This window comes from Zingiber officinale, chromosome 5B (assembly GCF_018446385.1).
Source record: "Zingiber officinale cultivar Zhangliang chromosome 5B, Zo_v1.1, whole genome shotgun sequence".
NCBI lineage: Eukaryota > Viridiplantae > Streptophyta > Magnoliopsida > Zingiberales > Zingiberaceae > Zingiber > Zingiber officinale.
Window position 1 is genome coordinate 4410325 of NC_055995.1, and position 25342 is coordinate 4435666.

Below are 25342 nucleotides of genomic sequence, written 5' to 3' on the forward strand. Positions count from 1 at the left end.
CTCGACACAACCATTACAGTCGCTCGCTCGACACAACCATCACAACCGCTCGCTTGTCACAAACTTAAACTTTCACAATTTTACAGCCGCCTGCTTGGCACAACCATTGCATGCAGCCGGCCGCTCGGAACAACCATTGCATGTAGCCGCCTGCTCGACACAACCATTGCAGCCGCCTGCTCGGGACAACCATCGCAGCCGCTTGCTCGGCACAACCATCGCAGCCGCCTGCTCGGCACAACCATCGCAACCGCTCGCTCGGCAAAACCATAGCGATCGCTCGCTCGGCATAACTATCGCAACCGCCGATCGTCACATCCCAATCAACAGCAAACCATCAGTCGGCAAACTCACAAGCATCAGCTGCATTACAAGTTGATCGGCCGCATCACAAGTTGATCGGCCATTCACTCAACAAATTCTAATTGGCAGCTCAACTTCAATCAGCTGTTAAAAAAAAATACAGGTTGGCCAAATCCTCCAAGTGGCCAAATTAAATCCTGTAGGTGGCCAAATTCAAAAAAATTTAAGTGGCCAAATTCCAATAGGCCTTAACTTGGTCCAATTCCAATCAAATGAAAAGTCCGATCGACAGCTTCTTGTTACACTCCAATTGGCAAAATCCAATCACATGTATATGGGTAAAAGCCAAAGAAGTCCAATCCACAAATTTCGATCAGCAAAAGTAGTCAAAATCCAATCGAATTCACAAAGCCACGATCCGATCCAATTTACAAAGGCGAAATTTCAGTTCAATACACATGGATAAATCTCAAATTAAATTTCCAGTTAGTTGCAAGTGACCCAATCCAAGGACTTTTCCATCAAAATTCTCCAAGGATTTCTTAGTCATACTTCCTCATACACATAATCCAGTCAGTTTGGCTCGGACCTCCTTCTACTGGACTTGAGGGGTAGGTTTGTGATACGAGGAGTATGAAAAGCTACCATGGGTGTACAAAAGGTCGGTTGACCTGACATGCTGAGCTGGGTCAAAGTCAAGGGAGGTCAACATCCATATCTTCCCAGCTGAGCTGCCCCGACCCGCTAGTCTGCTCAGTGAGTGTTGCCTCGCTAGTCTTCAATGGCAACTCTCCAGTCTTCTTGGTGAGAATCGACTCGCTAGTTTTCAAGGCAGACTGTCCAATCTTCCCAATGAGAGCCGACTCACCGGACTTCAAAGCCGACTGTCCAGTCTTCATGTCGATTCTCCTGTCTTCCTAGTGAGAGCTGACTGGCCCGTCTTTAAGGTTGACTCTCCGGTCTTCTCGGTGAGAGCAGACTTGCTAGTCTTCAAGGTCGACTCTCCAGTCTTCCCGGTGAGAGCTGACCCGTTCTTTAAGGCTGATTTGCTAGTCTCCCGGCAAAGGCCGACCCGCCAATCTTCCCGGCTGACCTAACTCGCCAGTTATAGTCATTCCAGCTGACTAAGCAGCACGTGGACCTCATGGGGGTTGTCAGAACACATGGGTTGTTAGAATATGTGGGTTGTCAGCACATGCGGGTTGTCCAAACACGTGTAGTATGGGTGACATAGCGTGATCCCCACAAGATCTCTATAGTACAAGATATGGGTGACATGACCCTCTGGCATTTGGGACATGACACATTCTTTATTATAGATGTGACATCGAAGTAATTCCTATAAAAAGACCCACTGCTATGAGCCAAAGAGGGTTGGATGCTGGGAGCTCCCATCTACACCTACATTTTACCGCTATGTTCATCTTCTGCATTCCCATCGCTTGAGATTGATTTGAGGGTCGGAGTGGAAGGCCGGGGCATCCCGGTCTCCATTCTAATCCCTTCTTTCACTCCTTTATGTTGGATCGTGAAAACGCTAGAGGGGAAGGGGGGGGGGGGGGGGGGGGAATAGCGATCGTTAAAAATTCATTATTAAATCGAGTACGCAGCGGAAAGATAAAAATCACAACGCTAACCCAAACCAATTTTACTTGGTTCGGAACCTTCGGCGACTCCTACTCTAAGGCCCACATGTGAGAGTGCTTTCGTTGGGCAATCAATAATAAATCGTAATAAGTACAAGAATTTATAGAATGAAAATGCCGACAAGAATAAAATAAAGAATTAATCACTTGGTTGTCGGAGAAGCTTCGCAGTGTAGCAAGAGCGTCTTGGAAGCAGCGTGCATGAGAGCAATCATAGAAGAGAGTTGTTGTTGAAGCTTTGGTGGAGGCCTTCTTTTATAGGAGTGCTCCAGGCACCTGGACCGTGACGTCGGCCAACCAATCAGCGCGCTCCAAGTTGTTGAGATAAGTTTTGCCTTCCGGGCGCCTAGATCCCTTCCGGGCGCCCGAACTATCATTTTCCAACACTCTTTTTTCCTGCAAGAAAATGTTAGTCTAAGGCAAAATACAATTTATACTACCCTACAAAACAAAGTGTTAGCACAATTATATTCAGAAGGGTAGTAATTAGATTCTGTCTCCCCGAGACCAGAATCTAGTCACGATCTCAACTTAGATTCCCGAAATGGTTCTAAGTTCGATCGACGTATACTGTTTCTTCGAACGGGGAACGCGCCCTCACCAAGTCATTCCCTTCTAGTGACTTACCTTAACTTACCTGTCAGACATCCGATCAGTCCGTCGACCTGTCTAGACTTCGTGCCAGCTATCATGTCAGCCCGTCGACCTAGCTGGACTTCGTGCCAGACCCGGTCAGTCCGTCGACCTGTCTGGACTTCGTGCCAGCTATCAGGTCAGCCCGTTGACCTAGCTGGACTTCGTGCCAGACATCCGGTCAACCCGTCGACCTGTCTGAACTTCGTGCCAGATATCTGATTAGCCTGTCGACCTATCTGGACTTCTCCTGTACACTCAGTCGAAGTGTTAGATCACTACGAAACTAATTTAACTTATTTTGTCATTCATCAAAACCTGAGTTAGATCATTAGTGCTAACTGCATCAACACTTTACTTGTCACAGGCTCATCTAGCCACGAGGACAGCTCACCTTTTATTCGGTGACTCCGCAACAGCTCACTGCTCACCCTCTCCTTTCTCCTGGTCATGGTGACTTGGTCAACATTCCAGCTAGCTCACCGGTAGTCCAGATTAGTCCAGATTTCACCGTTCAGATAGGATCAACTATTAACAAAAAATTCTTGGTGCCCGTCTATATTAGAGAGATAGCATAGTGTTTTCATTGTGTAACTAATGCTCTAATTGTTGATAACTGAGACAGCCATTTAGGCTGAAGTTCTTTATGATTAATTTCATGAATTTAAATGTGTCTTTGTTATGTGCACTATCTGTATGCTCATAATCTGTATTGCTTGACTTAACTGGTCCATCCATTGTGGTGCTTATTTTCTATTAATATTCCTTTCGAGGGGTTTAAATATAATTCAGTTGGGATAGGTATCTGATTCATGCATGTATTAAATATTTTTGTAATGTATTTTTCTCTGCCTCAACAATTGACAGTGAATTTGTTCCAATGCTATTTTGGCTTATATGGGTAGTGAATCTTTCAGATGGCACAAGTGCTACTTCGAGGTATCAAGAGTAGAGAAGAATTTGTAAGATTGGTCCAAGAAGCATTGAGAGGTTTCTACTTGTACAACGGACTTTTTTTTTCAACTAATGTAAATTATGGTTGAGCCATTGGTTGATCTGAATGTGATAAACTCATTCAAAGGTATGCCAAAAGAATGAATTGGTACCAAATCACACCCCAAATAAGATTCTTTCATCTATGGTTCTCCAATATTATTATTATTTTTTTAACCAAATCAGGCACCTCCATATTTTCTTCTGATTTTACCCTTCAGATTTAAAATCCCTTCATAAATTACTCCTGCTGATTTCTACAAGTTGATTTGTGAATCAGATTTTGACTTGATTTTTGCTCAAAGTCAACTTGTTTGAGTTCCTTTGCGCCTCTAATATTCATTTTGGAGTCTCACATTTAATGGTGCCTAAATATATGTGAATCTTCACGTAGGCTGATTAAAAAAATCAGAAATGAACTTGTTTGAGTTAGTTTCATCTAAAATATTTTTTTGGGGGTGCATAAGCGTTTGCCCATGCAAGTTGAATTCAGAACAGCTTGCATGAGTGAATTGGCAAAAAATGATATGCAAGCAGATTTGGAAATCAGCTTGCAGCATGATTTTTTCTCAAAATCAACTTGTTTGAATTTGTTTTCATGTCATTTTTTGGTCCCGCACGTCCTAATGATGTATAACATAGAGTTCGCCCAGAATCAACTTGCAAGGGTCTGTGGTTTAGACAGATGGTAAAATGGGGGAAAATTTTTTGGAGGGGGCACAATTCAGCACTGGGGTATGATTTGGTAAAAACAACATATTAGGGGTTTGATTTGATGAAGCCTTCTTTGTTTCCTTAACTAATTCAAATAATCCAATCAAACAATATGACTTTGATACAAACCAAACCTATGGGTTTTAGGTTTTCCAGGCTCACTTGGACTCGTTGTCTAACCAGTATGAACCACTGGCTACTGCTACTAAAGTGAACCATAACACTTAACACAAAGATAAATATCATATAAAAGAATTATTGTGTTGTGAAGTTGGACCACTACACATTCTAAGCACAGACTACCAATATTTCAATATTCCTCAACCCTCTGCTTTAAATTCATTAAAAGAGATGAAGTGATTTCTCAAATTTCTGTCTCTGACCTCATCCCGTTATCCTCTACATCCTCATTCTTTTAGTTATGCTTTTCCAGATTAAATCCTTAAAAAACTCATGAACACCACCACCTTTCTTTATCTGGAAAGATGATTCTTTGATAGGTTGTGGGTAAGCAACTCAATTTTTTAAGTACCTATGATGAATGATTAGAATCCATGTTATTGAATCACACATTACACAGCAATATAAACATAAGCCACTTTCTTTAGTACCAACCAGTGATTCAGACTACATTGCTATTGTTAATTCAAACTTTAATGGGGATGTCAAATTGATCATTTTTTTGTCTTTGCTAGCCTAGTTAGGACTTACCATACGTCGTCAAAGGAGTTTTATATGGTATATGCTCACTCTCTCTCTCTTAAATATTTTACAAGTATTATTGCTAAATTATTGTTACCCATTATGAGAAATTCCACAATACAGTTTCATTCTTTTTCCTCTGTTATAGTACTAGGTTGCTTAATCTGACCAACTGAGCTCTAGGAAAGAGACTTCTATGAGTAATTCTAATTTTAAGATGGATTTTTCACATATTTATGAAATTCGTCCTTGTTTGGTATTAAATTTCTCTTTTTTGTGTGTGATTGCACTTATTCTAACAGCTTACCCATTCTACAATTTTCATGCTATATCATTTTATACTTCATTGGTTTTCTGACAGTCACATATCTTTTGTGAGACAAAATTTGAGACAGAACATTTTCAAGACCATTCGTTGTACTTCTGTTTTTGCTGAAATTTAGACAGATTTTTTTACCTCCTATATATTATTATGTTTCCTATCCTTTGGCTCCTACACTTTGAAGTAGGCATTTTTTTTTTCTTTTTTGCACTATATTATTAAAGTGGAGATATTGTTTATATTCTTCTAACTTTGTTAGAAACTTTTCTTTGATAGGTAAAGATGTCGGTGAATGGATATTAGGAGGTCAATGGAATAATGATAACTGGGGAGGAGATTTACCTCTTTCTTCTTGGATAGATAGCATCACGCCAGACAACCCTGTGAGTCTTGTTTTTACGATTACTGTGTGTGGGTTTTAAATAAATTTATAAGTTGAAGCACAATAACACATGTTGATCTTGTATCAATAAAATTGCGCCATACAGGTATGGCTTTCACGAATGGATGGTCATATGGGACTGGCTAATTCACTTGCTTTAAAGATAGCTGGAATTAGCAACAGGACATCTGACCCAGTTGGTGGAACCATTATGAAGAATTTGGATGGAGGTAAATATGAAACTTTCAGTTCATTGAAAGTATGCTAGATCAAGCTGGGAAAATTAGTATTATCTTGCAGCACATTCTTGAATTATATGATCCAATTACAGGTATCCCTATTACAGAAAAGGAAAATAAATTAGCAGAATTAAAAAATTAAAAGAAAAAAATATAGATGTCCTTGGTTCAGAAGATCAAGCAATGTACTAGGACGGTTGCATCATGTCAAGAATTGAAATTCATGCTCGATATGTAGATATGATGGATATGCCACAACAGTGTCCAAGCAATGCTAGTGAAACATAGAAGTCTGGTATTATTCATTTACAACAATTTGAAAATTGACACTGAATATAGGTACCAATAATATGAGAGGAAGAGATCCCCAGAAACCATCAATACTTATTTATAATTATATTGCATAATCAAAATTATACAATGACTAGATAGTATAAGTAGCGGGAGAAACTATTGATATTTATAATCATGTTTCACCATTATCTGAGTTATACCATTTAAATATGTAATATATATAAGTTCACTAGTGTAAATATGTAAGATAAAGATGATATGAAGCATATTACACTGGTGCTCAGCTAAATTCAAGATATAATTAGGAATTCGGAGGTAATCTTTGATTCATGAGGTCATTTATCTTATCTCTGTGTATGCAATATAATGTTTTTAGGAGGATGAATTGATCAGTAGGGCAATCATAAGCTCAAAGCAATTGACATTCTCCTCGTTTTCACCTTACAACATTAGAATTACACTCTTTTTAATTCCCTTTTTCAAAAAAATAGCGTCTTGTGTGGTCTTCGGTTGTGACAATGTAGTATAGATTAAAAATAGCACCATAGCAATCTAGGAAAGCTGTTGATAAAAAAAAAGGATAAGTGCTACTTCTGGTTGGTATATTTTATGAAAAAAAAAACTCAACTGAATTTTGCATGTTATTATGAAATTAAGGTTTCATTTCAAATTGAAATAGTGGCAGAAGAGATAGGCGTGGATAATGATTTTTTTTTATAGAGTTTGTTAAGTTAGACTGAATTTGGATACTCTATCTAGTTAAAGTTGATTGCTAGTTTGCACTATTGAGATGTAGGTGTCAGCCTCAGAAGTTTCTCAATTTTGGATATTAGACACTTAGATATACTGACCTTTGGGGAGTTTCCGAAGACTGTAAATGTGAACTTAACTATGGAAATCATTGAATCATTTGTTGAACTTTCTAATATGATTGTGTGATTTGCACTACAAGTTGGGAGATGGGTTAACACATAACAACCAAAGCAAACCAAAATGCATTATACATACCCAGGAGTCTTGGTGTTGGCCTGCACAGAAAGTAGTGTCAAGCACTGTGAAAGCATGTCTTGCTTGAGACTACTATTTCATGCAATTGCTAAGTTACTTTTGTGCATGTTACCTCAAGCTGTAAGTACTGTTTTTGTAGTACAACAAATGTTGCTCAGTCTATTGAAACCTGACTTGGAAATTGATTGAATTTATACACAATAAGAAAATCTGTATTTGTGCTTAATTTTGCTACAACAATTTCTTGTATGACCACTGATTTAGTAAACCTGTTCTTATGATCTCCTTTGGTGATAGAGCACCTTATGGTTATGAATTAGAAACAAAATGACAATGGAAAATTTTGTCAAAGGGAGCCAATAACACTTTTGTTACCATTTTCAAATGTTTTAGGGTTTGCATACCGGTAGATATTAACTGTTAATCCCATTAAATTAATATATCTATGCTTCAATTTATTTACTTTGTACCTCCATATCATGCAGATCCTAGTGGTCTGCTAGTCGATTCTGCAATGAAGCTTGTTCTAGCCGTGATTCCTGAAGTTTCAGTCAAGGAGAGAAGGGATGCATTGTTAAGAGCAAGCAAGTATGCAGTTTCCAGGGGAGTGACAACAGTAGTTGATATGGGAAGATTCTTTCCAGGCGCCTCAGTTCATCATGTTTGGCATGACTTTTCAGGTTATGTTTGAGTGCCCCCAACTTATGTCATTAGTTATGAACAAAAGTTACCCTGTCGTCGTCATCATTGTCATCGTCATCATCGTTATCATCATAACAATATTGGGTGGGGTACGTGCTCATAGATTTAGACATTTTTAACATTGGCGGTCAAGGCATAAAGCATTATGCAATCCTCACCCATAAGGTACCTTTTATCCTACTATTTTGTTATCCATTAAGGATGTTAGATTTCTCTAACACTGCAACATAGGTTATTTCTTTTGCTTAAGTTGTAAATATGAAGTATACAACTTAAACATGTATTGTTGTATAACTTATAACAAAATGAGTCAAGGTTGCCATATTTCTTCTTTGAGATACAGAATCATTTAGTGGTGGACCATCATTATTAGGAAAACATGCTTTACCAAGACTTGAGTGCTTCATGAGCATTGCCTTGTCAGGTGCTTTCTCAAGTACATAGCTGTTCTTGGTTTATTTCTGCAGATGTTTACCAATGGGCTGATTCTTCTGGGAAAATGCTGATCAGAGTGTGCTTATTTTTCCCATTGCAAACTTGGTCTCGATTAGTTGTAAGTGACATTCCCATTTTACCAGTCTTGTCAAGTTTTGTATAATGAAAATGCCAAGGCTCTTTATTTGGTTACTGATTAGAAGAAAGAATTGTCTTGTGCTATTGTTTCTTTGACTCCTAAGTTGTTCTAAACTCATCAATCTCTTGGCTATATCTTACTTTGTAATCAAAGGACTGAACTGAATCTTATGACACTAATAGTAAGGGCAAATGTGCAACCAATCAATCCAAACGGTATTGATGCAAGTTATTAATCAGTTAGACTTAATGGAGCAATATAAATGACACATTTTGGTTATCAAAACTTGTCTGGCACATTCTGATATATCACATGGTCCAAAGAATATCAAGGTTCTACTTCTACCATCCTAAATATGTTTATTCTAGTAGTTTATTTGTGTGATACTGAACTCATCTAACACTACCAGATGCTTTGAATAGCTGGAAACTCACTGCAAAATCTAGCTTTCTTCTCAAATTTGAAGCCCACAACATCTCAGTGGAAGATGAGAGTATCTTCTCTTATCTGCTATTTGTTTGCTGCTACTCTCTTGTTGGTGTTGGACCTTTGCCTAAGCTTTTCTTTTTGACCTCTGCTACTTCTCAATTCTGTAATTCTGCATTGCTCAATCTTGTGATCTTACCTATAGCTGCTGCCATTAGGTCAACTCTCGCCCAAGGTCTCCTGTTCTCTCATAGTAGCTCATCTCTTCAGATCAACTGCTTATCTGTGCAATTTCCTATGCATCACGACCTCCTCAACCACAAGCAAGATCTGGGTAAACAAACAACAATGGTTTCCTTTTGTCATCACCAGTGTCATCTATACATCTCCCAACCAATTGTTTTTAGCCATCCAAATCATGGAGACTAAGCCTGGAATGAACTGAACGTTATGTTAAGTATTCTTGTAGGTTTGCTATGAACAAGGTGTAGGGCCGGATCGTGCAATAGAGGGATCTTTTCTTTTACAAAAACAATTTAGAGACTTCACAGTTCAGTGACTACTACTCCAAGGCTCATAATTCTGTTGACCGTTTTCGAATGGGCAATACACTAAACTTTCTCCTTCCAAAAAAAACTTTCAGAGGAGGCGAAAAACTCATTACAAATTTGGAGGATAGTGACAAGTTTACTATACCTCTATTGAATGAAATGCAAGTACAAAGTTTATCAACAATAAACAGATGCAGAACTTTGGCGTTGGTTGTCGGAGAAATTCGGCGTGTCAACAAGACTTGCTTGTACGAACAAAATGAAGACAAATTCGGATTGTTGAGAGGAAATTAATTGCTAAGCCTTGGGTCCCAAGACTTCTTTTATAGACTTTTTATCTAGTCGATTGAACCTATTCGGTCGACCGAACCTCAAAAATCGCGTCCAGGTTCATGATCTACCCAGATTGTATCTTCGGCGAAATCTGCTTAATCGGTCAACTGATCCTCTCGATGGTCGATTGAACCCTCAAGTTTCCTTTGTTAATTGATTTGATCATGTCCAATTTTCAGTTATTAAATGTGTTCAATCACCTTAGCCTCATGATCGACTGAAACTTTATTTCCTTCTTTGCTGTATCCGTATATGATCTGTGTCTATCTGCTAGGACCAGTCAACCGAACCACCATGTTTGGTCGACCAAACCCTTCGGTCAATTGAATCATTGTTTATCTGCAAAATAAAGTTAGCATAATAGACAAAATAAACATAATAGTAATCCTATAAAATAGAGTTAGAAATATTAAATGTATGCATGAATTCATCTGAGAGTTGACTGTCTGATCTCGACTTAGAGACCTTTGTTGGTTTCTATAGTTGGATCAATGCATAAGGCTGTCCCAACTAGGATACATCGTCACTGCCTTCCAGAACGAAAGGACTCTCTTGTTTGGACTTCTTCTGCTAAGACTTTCCTACAACGCCAGATTAGCAAAGTAGATATAAATAGCAAAGCAAAACAGTGTTAGCAATATTCAAATATGCTGGTTTAGTCTAACCTTGTTTCGGTCACACTTACTTAGAGTTCACTCGTCCAAGGCTTCTCACTAGTTTACTCTCTTATGCTCTGTTTATCCCAAGGAGTGGATGATGGATGGATGAAATAAATCTAGGGGCATGGAAAGAGAATGGAAAGGGAAAGAAATTTCTTTCTCTGCATGCTTGTTTACCTTGATTGAGGAAGGTGGGCACATGTGGTGTAATTTTTATAACTGAAAATGGTACATGCATCATTTTTTTTTGGTATATAGTGTAATTTTGTGAATGAAAAGGGATACATACGTTATTACGTTATTTTTTTTTCCATCCACTTCTTTGTGCCTGATTTTGACGTAATCGATTTTGGTTCCAAAACTATCCGCTAATGGATTGCGTTTCTTTTCACTCTTAACAGTTTAATAAAGTAAACAACGAAAATTTTTCCTTAGTTTTGCTTTCCGTTCTCCCAAGTAAACAGAGCATTAGGGTTTTCCTTTTATTTGGAGTTTACCCCTCCAAGACTTCTCGCTACCTAAGGTTCACTCCCTTAGGATTTTCCTCTGACTTAGAGTTCTTCAAGACTTCTTACTACCTAAGGTTCAGTTAACCTTGACTTGTCTGGATTTTTCCCTTACCAAGCATTTGGTCAACCTTAACGGACTTTTTCCCTTTGTCAGTCATCCGGTCAACACGTGAAGGAGTAAATGCTAAAGTAAAATTTTGGTTGGAAACATTAGAAGGGAAAGGTTTTAGACTTAGTGAATTAAAGACAAAATATATGGAATTTAAATTTATTAATATTAAAAGTGATGAGACAATTGTCAAGATAGGAGAGGACAAGTTGCCCGGAACCAAGAGCTTTAAATATTTAGGATCATTTTTGTAAAATGATGGAGGGATTGAGAAAGATGTCTTTACATATAATACAAGCAGGATGGTTGAAATAGAGGAGAGCGTTGAGTGTTTATGCGATCGTAAAATACCTTCAAAATTTAAAGGAAAGTTCTCTAAAATCGTAGTTAGACCTGTTATGTTATATGAAGCTGAATATTGGGCTATGACTCGAACACATGAGCAGAAAATGAGAGTTGCAGAGATGAGGATGTTAAGGTGGATGTGTGGACATACGAGGATGGACAAAATAAGAAATGAGAGCATTAGAGAGAAAGTCAGAGTTGCATCTATTGAGGGAAAACTCCGAGAGACGCGTTTGAGATATTACGGACATAGACTTAGACGACCAATAAATGCTCCAGTTAGGCGATGTGAAACTATGACAAACACGCATATCAAACGAGGAAGAGGATGACCAAAAAAGACTTGGTTAGCAACAATAAAATAAGATAAAATTTATGTAAGTATAGATGATGATATAGTAGGAGATAGAGTTCAATGGTGTAAAATGATTCATATAGTCGACTCCACCTAATGGGATAAGGCTTTGTTGTTTTGTTGTTGTAGTCATCCGATCAACCTTGACTTGACTTGACTTAACTTGACCGGACTTCTCACTTGACTTGGTCAACTTTGACCATGCTCCACTAAATATATTGTCAAACAAACATCAAAACGTTAGAGGTCAATTGCACCAACACAAGGTTACCTTTATTCCAAAATATTGGATTCTATGACTTCTCCAATGCTCTCTTATTCTAAAGTTCCTCATAATGGTTTGCTTGGCAGTAAACCTTCTAATGTTAGTTCTACTACTGATATATCATATGAGTATAGATACTTCATTTGTGAGTTTCTCAGGGTATGCCATCTTAATTAGTGGCATCTTTAGTTCAAGAAGGTACTTCTAGCACTTCTCTGGCACATGCCTTTAGGTCAAAAATTTGGATTCTTAGAAGCTTCTAAGCATATGCCTGGTGATTTTTCCCTTTCTATGAACTTACAACATTATCAATGGCAAAGGTTGTGGGCCATCAATTTCTAAGATTATGGCAGAAATTATAACCGAGACTTCAAAATCTAATTTGCCATAATTTGTGTATTAGCTGTATATATTCTTACCTAAAATAGATTAGTAGTAATTACTGTATATATTCTTACCTAAAGTAGATTAGCAGTAATTAGTGTAATTATTGTAAATATTTTCTTGTCTAAAATAGGTTGTACAACAATTCTTATTTAAAAGAAAGATCATCAAAGAAAGTGACATTCAACCATTTCATCAAATCTTGTCATGGTATCAGAACCAGGTTCTGAAATTCATAATTGAATCTTCGAATCTTTGTCAGTTTCTTTTGCTTTTGTTTTACAGAGTTTTCTGGTTTGTTTCATTTTTTTGGGTTTGATTAATTTCTGATCAACAACTTTGGCTTTGGGATTTTATTTTGTTTGGAAGAATGTTTGAAGAATGTCTATAGAGACTTTGACTATCAAATTTATAGGAAAGAATTATGTAGCATGGGAATTTAAGTTCAGAATGTTTCTGAAAGGGAAGGAGCTTTGGAATCACATTGACGGGTCTGCTCCTGCTCCTAAAGAAGGTACAAAACTTAGTCAATGGGAGGCAAAGGATGCTTGAATCATCTCTTGGGTTTTAGGTTCTATTGAACCTCATATGGTGAACAATTTACGTTCATTTAGTACAACTAAGGAGATGTGGATTATTTGCAACGCATATATCATTAAGATAACACTGCAAGATGGTTTTATCTAGAACTTGAGATTGGTAACTTTAGTCAAGGTAGTCTCCCTCTTGAGCAGTATTATTCTGGATTTATTAATCTATGGAGCGAATATTCTAGTCTTATCTATTCAAAGGTACCTAAAGAAGCCTTAGCCAGCCTTCAAGCAATTCATGAAGATAGTAGATGCGATCAATTTTTGATGAAACCAAGGCCAGAATTTGAAGTTGCATTAGCTGGATTACTGAATAGAAATCCTGTTCCTTTCTTGGATATATGTCTTGGAGAATTGTTGCGTGAAGAACAAAGAATGGCTACACAAGCTGTTCTAGGTTCGTCTAAGGAGATATCCGAGGTTGTTAATGTTGCTTATGCTGCTCAAGGGAAGAACCGAGGAAAGGGACAAATGCAGTGCTATAGTTGCAAAGAGTTTGGGCATATTGCATGCAATTGTGGTAAGAAGTTCTGCAATTATTGTAAACAGAATGGACATATTATCAAGCAATGTCCAACACACCCAGAAAATCAACGAGGCCAAGCTTTTCAGACTGCTATCTCAGACCCCACTACTATCACTTCTATAGCCATAATTGCTGGCACAAATCAGTTTTTTACTACTCCAAAAATGGTCCAATAGATGATCATCACAGCATTTTCTACTCTTGGACTTCATGGTCAAGGTAAGATTGTTTCTTCTCCTTGGTTTGTTGATTCTGAGGCATCAAATCATATGACGGGATTATCTGATTGGTTGCATAATCTTCATAAGTAAACTGGTAAACAAAATATTCGGATTGCTAATTGTAGTAATCTTACAGTTATTGGTGATATTGGACATTCCTTTCGTCATGTATTTGTCTCTTCCGGATTGCCTACTTTTTTTTTGATAAAACTCCTGGATTGTCTACTAGTCGAGCAGTTGGTGGATAATAACTATGATGTAAATTTCTCTCCTCGTGGTTATCTTGTGCAGGAGGTTAGGGAAGATGATAGCGAGGGGGTCTAAAGTGGGTAGATTATTTCTATTGCAATTTACTATTCCTAGAACTTTGTCTTTGGCTTCTATTATTATTGAAAATAAGGTTGAAGCTTAACATAAACAATTAGGCCATTCAAATAATGTGATATTGTCTCATTTGATGAAGCATGGTTTTCATGAAAATAAAAATCAGTGTTCTTCTAATAGTTTATCTCTTGATTGCTCTTTTTGTAAACTAGGAAAGAGTAAAGTGTTACCTTTTCCTACCTATGATACTCGTGCTAATGCATGTTTTGAGATTATATATAGTGATGTTTGAGGTGTTACTCTTATCGTTTCACATGCGTAGTATAAATATTTCTTGACATTCATTGATGACTATAGTCGTTTCATATGGATATATCTTCTGCGTACCAAAGCTGAAGTGTTAACTATTTTCAGAATTTTTATGGCTTATATTGAGACTCAATTTTCCACCCCCGTTAAGGTTTTACGGTCTGATAATGGTGGTGAGTATATGTCACATGATTTCCAAGCTTTCCTACAACAAAAAAGCATTATATCTCAACGATCATGCCCTTATAACCCTCAACAGAATGGGGGTGGTTGAACGGAAGAACCGTTACTTGCTGAATATGGTTCACACTTTACTCTTAGAGACAACAGTTTTGCCTAGATTTTGGGTGGAAGCTGTTAGGACCAAAAGGAATTTAGATATCTCTACAATGACATGATATTGTCCACTTTGGACCTAAGCCCTCATGGTTTTGTTTTTGGGCTCTACCCAAAAGGCCTCATACCAATAGAGATATCTTTTCCATGTATTTTTAATGTGGAACTTTGTTTGCAACCTTACAACCCAACAATCCCCCCTCAAACGAAGGACCACAGGCTTCCTACGTCCGATCCTTGACCCACCAGGTCTTCCTGCCCCTTGGTTCACCTGATCTACTAGGACTTCCTTGCCTAGCCGTAACTAAGACTTTCTGCTTGGTGTCTGGTTCTCTTGATTCAACATGGGAGCCCCCACTTCCTTTATTCGAGGTCAATATTCTACTCACATGGCTCAATTTGACCATAGATGTTGTGCACAGTCGACAGTCAGACTTTCTGGCGGTCCGGGCTCTGATACCAATTGTTAGAACTAAAAGAAATTTAGATATCTCTACAATGACATGATATTATCCACTTTAGGCCTAAGCCCTCATAGTTTTGTTTTTGAGCTCTATCCAAAAGACCTCATACCAATGGAGATATCTTTCCCTTATAAATCTATGATCTTTCCCATGTATTTTCAACGTATGAAAATAGTTTGCAACCTTGCAACCCAATAGAAGCTTTGTCGACTGCAATTTATCTAATTAATCGGCTACCTTCTCAGCAATTGAATTTTGATTCTCCTTACTTCCGTCTTTTCTATATGCAGCTTGGTTATCGTATGCTACATACTTTTGGATGTGTTTGCTTTGTTAACTTACCTTCACATGAATGCCATAAGCTTACAGCTCAATTAGTAAGGTGTGCATTTATGGGATATAACACTACTCACAAAGAATTTCTGTGTTATGATGCTACCACTAATCGACTGCGTGTTTCTAGAAATGTGATTTTCTTTAAACATGAGTACTATTTTCAGCAACAAGATCTCCCTTCAATTGGTGTTCTTCTTCCTAGCTTTAATGATATATCTCCCTCCATTGAGCATTCTAAACCTAGTTTTGTCTATTAGTGACAATAGCATCGCAAATCCTTCCTGGCCCTGATCTAGTGCCTATTTCAGTGGCTCCTCGAAGATCTAATCGTATTAGTTGTCCTCCTGATAGATATGGTTTTTCTACTATTTTAGCTAATATTATAGTTCCTACATCTTATTCTCAGGCCACTAAACATGTATGTTGGGAGAAAGCTATGCAAGAGGAATTTCAAGCTCTTCAAGAGAACCATACTTGGGATATTGTTCTTTGTCCCACTGGTATTAAACCCATTGGTTGTAAATGAGTATATTCTATTAAGCTGAGATCTGATGACTCACTTGACCGATACAAAGCAAGGTCGGTGGCACTCGAAAATCGACAAGAGTATGGACTTGATTATGCGAAGACATTTTCACCAGTAGCAAAAATGATGACAGTGCGACTTGTTCTAGTTATTGCTGCCTCTAAGGGCTGGTCCTTACGACATATGGATGTTAAGAATACCTTTTTACATGGGAATCTTAAGGAAGCAATTTATATGAGTCTACCACTAGGATTATTTTCTACACCCTCTTCTGATGTTTGTAAACTAAAAAAGTCACTCTATGGTTTAAAACAGGCTCCACGTGCTTGGTTTGATAAGTTTCGATTCCGTCACTTCTCTTTTGTCCAGAGTCAATATGATTCCTCTTTGTTTCTCTGCAAGACTGCTACAAGAATTGCTTTGCTCCTAGTATATGTTAATGATATCATTATTACAGGACTGACTCTGAATTGATTTCTCAGCTTCAACAACGCCTTCAAAGCTCCTTTCATATAAAGGATCTTGGTCCTTTATGCTATATTTTAGGTTTTGAAGTGAATTCTACAGCAGCTGGTATTTTCTTAAATCAGCATAAATATATTCAGAAGATAATTACATTGGTTGGTCTTCGAGATGGTCAATTTGTTGATACTCCCTTAGAAGTGAATGTTAAATATCGTCGTGATGAGGGTGATTTTCTTCCTGATCCCTCCTTATATAGACTTTTAGTGAGGAGCTTGAATTATCTAACTATTACTTGGCTTGACATTTTTTTTGTTGTCCAACAAGTTAGTCAATTTCTGCAGACCCCTCGACACCTTCACTTCGCTGTTGTTCGCCACATTGTTTACTATTTGCAAGGCACTTCTACCCGAGGTCTTTTCTTTCCTATGGATTCTCCTATTCACTTGGTTGCATATAGTGATAATAACTGGGCTAGTTGTTCTGATACTCGACGTTCCATTACTGGCTGGTGCATGTTCATTGGCAACTCACTTGTCTCTTGGAAAAGCATGAAGCAAGATTGGGTGTCAAAATCATCCACTGAGTCTGAATATCGTGCTATGTCCTCTGCATGCTCTGAGATTGTTTGACTTCGAGGACTGTTGGGTGAGCCTGGGTTTCCTCAAATGGAACCTACTCCGCTTCATGCGGATAATACTAGTGCTATCCAAATTACAGCTAAGCTTCACGAGCGCACCAAGCACATAGAAGTGGATTGTCACTCTATTTGTGAAGCATATGATGCCCATGTCATTTCTCTACCTCATATCACCATTGTTCAACAAACTGCTGATGTATTTACTAAGGCTCTCTTACGACAATAACATCATTTTCTGGTTACCAAATTGATGTTTTCTGATCATCCAACATCAATTTGAGAAGGGATATCAGTGGCAAAGGTTGTGGGCCATCAATTGCTAAGATTATGGTAGAAATTATGGCATAAATTATAGATGAGATTTCAAGATCTCATTTACCATAATTTGTGTATTAACTGTATATATTCTACCTAAAACAGATTAGCAGTAATTACTGTATATATTCTTACCTAAAGTAGATTAGCAGTAATTAGTGTAATTGCTGTAAATATTTTATTGTCTAAGATAGGTTGTACAACAATTCTTATTTAAAGGAAAGATCGTCAAAGAAAGTGACATTCAGCCATTTCATCAAATATTATCAAACATCTCATCCTACCAATATTTACTATAGCTCTAGGACATTGGTCAAGTCACTCCATCTTTACCACTTTTTTTTACCTTCATATAACTATATTTTATTTGCATCTACTATCTATGAACAATAAACTTTACTGCCCACTTGTTTCCACTAGGATCCACGGAGTGGAAAGGTGATTGGTACCAGCCATGTTTGGTGGATTGTACAAATTGATAGTGATTGTCTCTTCTCTGTCCCCAATACACAATCACATGGGGCATTTTAACTTGCATAATTTACAGAGAGTGTCATGCTCCGAGTGAGCCCTTCCCATGCTAGGAAAGACTCACCTTGGCGACATGACAATTCCATTGGCACATCCCTTGACCTGGATGCCAATCAACACTAGTAACACATCCACATGAGGTGGACATGGTACATAAGAGTAACACTCACAGAAGTATAATAACAGAAAAGGAACACTATGGCACTATCAGACTGCAAAAACCTGGGGATAATCCAACTACACATAAGGTCTAGGCAACAAGTGTCATAAACATGAAAAGAAATGTAAGTAAATAGCTCGCAATTGATTTTCTTATGTTAATCAAGTTGATAAGAAATATCAGCATATTTCTGGTTCTGGACAAATTGTAGAACAGAAGTTCTCTATCTGTATTTTCATGCTACTGGGTAGTTCAGATAGTTATTGGATCATGTAAAAATTTTCATGCACTTGTATTGTCTAAAGAAATGAAGGGTTTTTTTTTTGGTGATTGTTCTTATATATGCAATGTTGTTGTTTTTTCTTATCTTTTGTTCATGTATTTGCATAAGTCGGGGTTATAGTTATCGTTGTTTTTAACATATCTTTCTTATGATCAACTTATCTTATTAAATCTCTTACTACTATTTCGTTAAAGTAGAATTATATAATATTTATCTTAAGTGATTATGTTTATCCATTGTTATTTATTAGGATCTCATCCAAGAAAAGGGTAAAGTGTTCAGTAAATGGATGCATTTTGGTGGTGTGAAAGCTTTTGCAGATGGCTCTTTGGGCTCAAATAGTGCACTGTTCTATGAGGTGATCTATCAGTTTTGCCTAACGCAATAAATTTGAATTAGAGCCGTCTTATTATGAGTACTGTCATAGCATAGTTGAGCAGGTGGATGATCATATTACATATGTAATTGGTTTGATACTATCAAAAACATAGAACTGAGGTTTTGATATATTCATTCTCATTAATTGCAACTTTTTACTTGTTGCTCTTTAGGTTATGAGCAAGATTTGGTTATCTGAAATGACCATTAACTGCTGCGTAACATATTTTTTTTTCGCAAATATGAAAATATTACTAAATTACCTGTTGTTGAAAAGCAATACTATAGTATATTTGTAATGGACCAATGAGGCCATGATCCATCTAGTTTTGCAGAGTTCCACCCTGGAGTGGTTTTGCAAAAAGAAATTTCTAGCATGGTGCGCACATGCATGTGTTCTCTGTTTGAGCAAATGTTAATCAGTACCATAGTAGTTCAATCTTTACATTCTATCAATTGAATTGCAAATACATGTATCCTCGGAAGTCCCCTCCAAAAGAAACTTGTTTAAGATAACAATCAACTCTCACGGAGAATAACTCCTATTTTGTAGTATTATAGTAAATTTGGGATTGGCTGGTGGGAATTGGCATGGTAGTATCACTAGATTAGAATTGGACAAGAATAATTTGAAAGTCAAATTATTTTTAGGGCTATGTAATATGCATAGCCATATGATAACATTAGATAAATGATCCTATCCGAAAGTCGATGAGATGGAAAGCTAGGGATGTGGATGTCCCGCTGACCGCTCGTAGACTCCGCTCCGCCCTGCAAGACAGATTCAGTGCCGAGCCAGGGAAAGGATTCCGGCGTTGGCCCTCTGACGCTCAAGTCAGTCACCGACGATGATGTAGAAGGCGGAGCAACAAGAATGAAGACTGTAGTGCAAATAGTGTATATCGCGTACCTCCGTCGATGCTTGGACCACCCTTTATATAGAGCTCCTGTAGCGCGTGCGCACGCTTCTCGAAGTTTTCCCTGAAAAAATTTCTCAGTAAAGTGTCCTGACACAATACCTTAACAAACCGAGCATATATATGATGTGAGTGAAGCTTTCGTCGTACAATCTTCCTGTCGACCATGCCTGGTGTCAGTGACACTAACTCCCAAAAGGATGTCGAGAGATAACATATTGGGTTCGTTGCTGGGCCGAGCGAGTTAGCCGCTCGGCCGGAACTTCGTTATGTCTGTGTTGCGTCCGCTCGGCCGGAACTCCCCTGAGCTTGAGCTGAGTCCGGTTGCTTGGTCAAGCGACGTAGCTGATTGGCCAGGATTCTGCATATCGTCTCCTCCTCCTGGCGTCCAACAACACTCCATTGAGCGTCGGTCGTTTGACACCTCCCCGAGTCAAAGGTGGGTTCGGACGGAGCCTTCTCCTCCCGATCGGCAGCTTGATCGCCCGACCGATCAATGCGATTATCCTCCGTTTGGCCATATGATACCTGAACGTTGGCCGCCTTGACTCTGACCTCCATCGTGGCAACCGACTCCTGCCGGGTGGGCCCCTCCTTATCACCGCATCAATAAATATGGTAATTTCCTAGTTGCTGGCATGGACAGTAAATTTTGATTCTCAATTGATTCCCTCTTCTTTCAATTGCTTTCTAGCTGAAAACTAATTACTTAAATTTTTATGAAGAGTATATAGCAAGACAATAATAGAATAAGTCAAGAAAAAAAAACGAAAAGAAAAAGAAGAAATTGAAGTTTTCGTTTAGGTTCACACTGAGCACCTACTAGCCATATCAACAGATTACTTCTGCTGTGCAAATCACAACACTATCACTTCTGTAATGAATCATCCAACCTCAACTTATTCCTGCACCTAGTTTGTATAACATGCACTTAGACACCAGATGTCCAGATGCATTGCTAACTACAAAGTTTTTTTTGGTCTTCAACCACTATATTCTCACCAGGACGCAGTGTACCTTTCCAACTAACCTGCTCTCTTGATTAGATCTGCTTCCACATTACCCAACCACCCACTAACACACTTAGAGACATACTTATGAAGATCTCTGCTTCAACTTTGATATCCACTGTCAGGCTCATGATTATTCTCGCATCTTTCATTTTATCTTAATAAAGTTATACAGCATCGACAATGTAAATCCTCTGAGTTCTCATAGGCATATGACAATGATCCACACAATTATGGACTTCAAGTAACAGATATGATTTGGCTTCAAAATGCAACAATGCATGCAGACAAATGCAGACTTCAGGTATCTTCTGTTATGGTTGTCTCACTACTCAATTCTTTCTAATTTATGTTGACTGTATACCCAGGTAGCAATTCATGCGATTGGAGACAAAGCCAATGATATGGTCCTGGATATGTATAGTACTGTTGCATCTTATAATGGATTGAGGGATCGCAGATTTAAGGTGTGTTCTTTTGGTTCTTTGCGCTTTTGAATTTGAACTACAAAATGCCTCAGGAAGATAGCCTATTTTACGGGAAACTTCATCTTAAGGAGATAACTAATTGACCTTAAACATGTTTCAGATTGAACATTGCCAGCATCTTGTGCCAGAATCACCCAAACGATTTGGTAAACAACTGGTGATTGCCTCTGTGCAGGTAGGTAATTGGAAATATAATTTGTTTTCCCTTAATTATATTTCACTTCTTTAGTATTGCCTTCCATTGAACTAACAAACTTGCTACCTTTTATGGTAGATTGTGCCTTCTCTAAGGTAGAATTGTGGTAGTTCAATCATATTTTCGAACATGTATGTCCAGAACATAATTTGCTTTCAGGAATGTCATTTCTTGGAGATAAGAGGAGAATTAACTGGCTCTGCGCCGTCAGTCTTGTGCATCCCACTGTTTGGGAGAAAAACAAACTACGAAGAAGCCAAGTAGTCTGGATGTCTTCACTCTCCAATCTCCATGCCCTTGTTTAGTAGCAGCTCTCAGTGAATCTTAGTACCTTTAGTTATTTCTAATGATTTCACTCTTGAGAATTTGGGGGAAAAAAAGGGGTTTCAGCATTGAAAATATACAAAATTATTATTGATAGTTGCCCATCATATGCATAAGAACTTTATCCTTTTCTTTATGGATGTCTGGTTTAGTTATTACCTGCCACTTTGTGATGCTTTGAATATTGAACATCAATTTTTTTGGGTTGTCTAATCAATTCATGAGCTATAGTGAGAAATTCATCGTTATTTTTTGTCAAATTTTAAGATATTATTTCTGTATGAGATAAAAGCCATAGCCATAAGTCATTCGGACTTCAGGCAGAATATCTTCCCTCTTTGTTTCTTTGTCATTTACACACGACAATATATGAAATTTCTTTCTTCCTTTCTCTTTGTACATGGTTCAAGGAACATGCCACACTAGCAAAAGAAGTGGAACCTTTCCAGATTACCTTTTATTCATGATGAAAAAAAAAAAATCTATTAAATGGTTGTGGCTACATACTATTAAATGGAAATGTGAATTATTGAACCTGTTGACTAGGTCATCTCTGTGAACGGCCAGAAATTCAAATACTTGAATTTAATTGTTGCATAAGTTATTTTCTGTATGAGTTGTTTTGTGTGGCTGGTTCAAGTTCTGATACTCGTGAATATTGCTCGGTCTATGGTCAAACATGAAAATGATGTTTTCAAGACACCACTTTCTGTACTTTTCTTGTAAAATTATTCCACTGCATAACAAAATCATTGTTGACAGCCAGACCATCTCCTGGATGATGCTGAGCCTGCTGAAAAGAAGCTAGGGATCGTGAGGGCTCAGAGTGGATCATACTTATTCAAATCGCTATTTGACAGCAATGCAACAGTAGCTTTTGGTTCTGATTGGCCAGTGTGTATTTTTGGATACCAAACTTGATTTCATTTTCTGATCTGGTTTAATTTAATCTGTCACTTGAGTTGTTAGTTTGGTGCATTTCTTTCTAGGTTGCTGATATCAATCCACTAGGAGCTATCAGGACTGCTATACACCGAGTGCCTCCTGGATGGGAAAATGCTTGGATTCCAAGTGAGCGTACCACTTTGGATGAGGCTATGAAAGCGTAAGATGTCTTATTGTATTTTAGTGGTTCTTGTCATCATTTAATAAAGAATATTACCGGAAATGAGCTAAGTCAAGTGAAGCTTTAACTATCTTCAAAATTGTTCATTCAAAAAAACTGGAAGAGCTTGAGCCAAGTTCAGTCCCAATGGAACTCTAGAATTTATGTTCATGCTTGTTTATTAAAATCTCATCAACCTCAACTAGAAAGAAGCTTAGACTTAATAAATAGGAAACTCATTTGAACTTGTTTATTAAAAAACTATTTTCTTTAGTAGTTTTTAGGACTGGATGTAAGTAATCTTAATTGAATAAATGAGATCTTTTGTCTCTAAATAGCTTACAAAGTTTATTATATGTATAAATTCAACAAAATATGAAACTTGATAAAAGATCATATAAAACAAGTCTGTGAATTTAAATTTTACAATATACAATTGTTGAGATAGTCCCACATGACCAGCTTGTCCGTCTGTTTAAGTGGGCACGATAGTATGATGTTTCATCCATATGCATGGCATGTGATGGTCGGATCATAATATTGCACGTCCACCAAGTGCTCGACATGTATCCTTTAGTCATCAAAATTGTTTTTACAATTGTTGCACATTTGATCTTTAGTCTGAAAGTCAGCTTTACTCATCATCTGGTAGACTCTCCGAGTGATTAATGGATATTTCAATAGCTGATATAAGTCACCACAACAAATACACACCATTCTAGTTATTGTACTCAGAGGTGCCTTATGTAAAGAAACACGAGTTAATGAATGCTTGCAGCATCTTGTAGTCTACCTTAGCTTGTTGGAGGTTGGGTTTCTGTTTTGTACATATTGCCTTGCCAAATTAAGTATGAGCTACAAATGGAGATAATACATGATTATGTGTATTCAGGTGTACGTTTAAGGTTGCATATTGCCATAGTATTCTTGTGGTTATGACAGTCTTGAACCTCACAATTAGCTTGTGCGATAAAATCATCAGGGCTTTCTAAGTACGGTGAAACAGTTGAGTACGTGTATTTTGCTATTCAAATATTAACATCATGTTTGGTTCACGGAATGGAATTATCAGGAGTAAAATCGTAATATTTATTCTTGGGGATGTAATAGAATTGAAATGAAATATGTATTCCACAATCTGGTTCGAGGAATAGAATAAATACTCTATTCTCATTGTTTGCTTGCAAGAACTGTGCAAGTGATAGGTAGGATGTTGATGACTTAAAACAATATTTTTAGAATTTGGAAAGTTGGAATGGCTATTGCTTTGGATGATGAAAGGAATAACTAAGCTGAACGAAAAGAAATGACTATTCTGTTAGAATTTGAATTCTGATCCCAGTGTTTGAATCATAGTGACAACTATTCCATCAGAAAAGTGAAGACAAACTAATTAACTAAAAATCTATAAGCCAAACATACAAATCACTTGTTGGACTTGCTTCATGTCTTTATAAGCGTTTAAAATCCTAACGTTCATTTCCAAGTTAATCGCCTTCTAGAGCGGACCAAGCGTTTTGTTGTTATACTCCATGATCATAGGTCATTTATGTTGTGCTTGTGAACTTATGATGACTATCCTTGTTTCTGTCCATGTTAGATCCACCATTTCAGCTGCATATGCTGCCTTCCTCGACAAAGATTTGGGCAGCCTATCCAAGGCCAAGTATGCAGACTTTGTCGTGTTGCCGGCCAATTCATGGGATGAACTTTTGGAGAATTTACCTGATACTGTACTGGCGACCTATGTGAATGGAAACCAAGTATATCCTTGAGAATGTTGAATTTTTGGTAAGCCATGTTCCAATCTGTCCAATATCAAAGACTCATCGGCCATTTTGGTATTGATTATGGAATCAGCGACAATAGTTATTTCTTCCAAATTGTAAGGTGATCCTACCATGTTATGTGCATTAACCATAACAGTAACAAATCGTTGAGACCTGGAGATGCAAATTTAGATTGACCAGTTTGTTTAAATGACGATTGAAAAGGGCGGTTTGACAGTGGTTATATGATGTTTCCATTCTATTCTGGATCAGTTTTCACCCATCTAGTCTGGCATGTAACAAGAATGACTATGTTGTTTGTAAATTTTTTTTTATCAAAGAAACAAAACTGAATTATTTCAATTTTGAATTATTTGTTGGCATTAGAAGCTTTATTTACGAGCAACATAAACATTTACGCTACAACACTAAGGCCATCTGTATTCATCCGTATTATACTCATTTAATTTTGAAAATGGTGTTACAGCATTATAGTTTTAATATTTTTGTCGATCCAATTCATTAGTACTAATATCATCAAATATTGACATTGATGCAGATATTTGGCAAGTTTTTTGGTAGATCTTTTTAGGACAGTTTCTGACTCTCTCAAGGCAGTATGAAGCTTGATTCAAGCTTTCCAATCAAATCATGCATACCAAGAACAGGTCTCAATTATTTGGG

General features: G+C 37.6%; 1 protein-coding gene across 6 annotated transcripts in view; it reads left to right on the forward strand.

Annotated features, from left to right (window-relative positions):
- LOC121983957 (protein LONG AFTER FAR-RED 3-like) overlaps positions 1-25342 on the forward strand; it is a 58268-nt gene that overhangs the window by 30680 nt on the left and 2246 nt on the right. The window contains exons 4-15 of one of the 6 annotated variants that reach the window (XR_006112740.1): positions 3500-3572; positions 5590-5696; positions 5802-5925; positions 7722-7916; positions 8406-8491; positions 18722-18829; positions 20985-21080; positions 21145-21243; positions 21365-21439; positions 22547-22680; positions 22774-22889; positions 25218-25321. Coding sequence is in view for 4 of the 6 variants with exons in the window: in XM_042536671.1 (XP_042392605.1) it covers positions 3500-3572; positions 5590-5696; positions 5802-5925; positions 7722-7916; positions 8406-8491; positions 18722-18829; positions 20985-21080; positions 21145-21243; positions 21365-21439; positions 22547-22678; positions 22774-22889; positions 24490-24664 (1386 nt within the window). In the remaining 2 variants the exon portion in view is untranslated. Of the gene's footprint in view, positions 1-3499; positions 3664-5589; positions 5697-5801; positions 5926-7721; positions 7917-8405; positions 8492-18721; positions 18830-20984; positions 21081-21144; positions 21244-21364; positions 21440-22546; positions 22681-22773; positions 22890-24489; positions 24681-25217; positions 25327-25342 lie in introns of those variants that run through there. The other 5 variants (XR_006112739.1, XM_042536671.1, XM_042536672.1 and 2 more) reach the window with 5 other exon arrangements.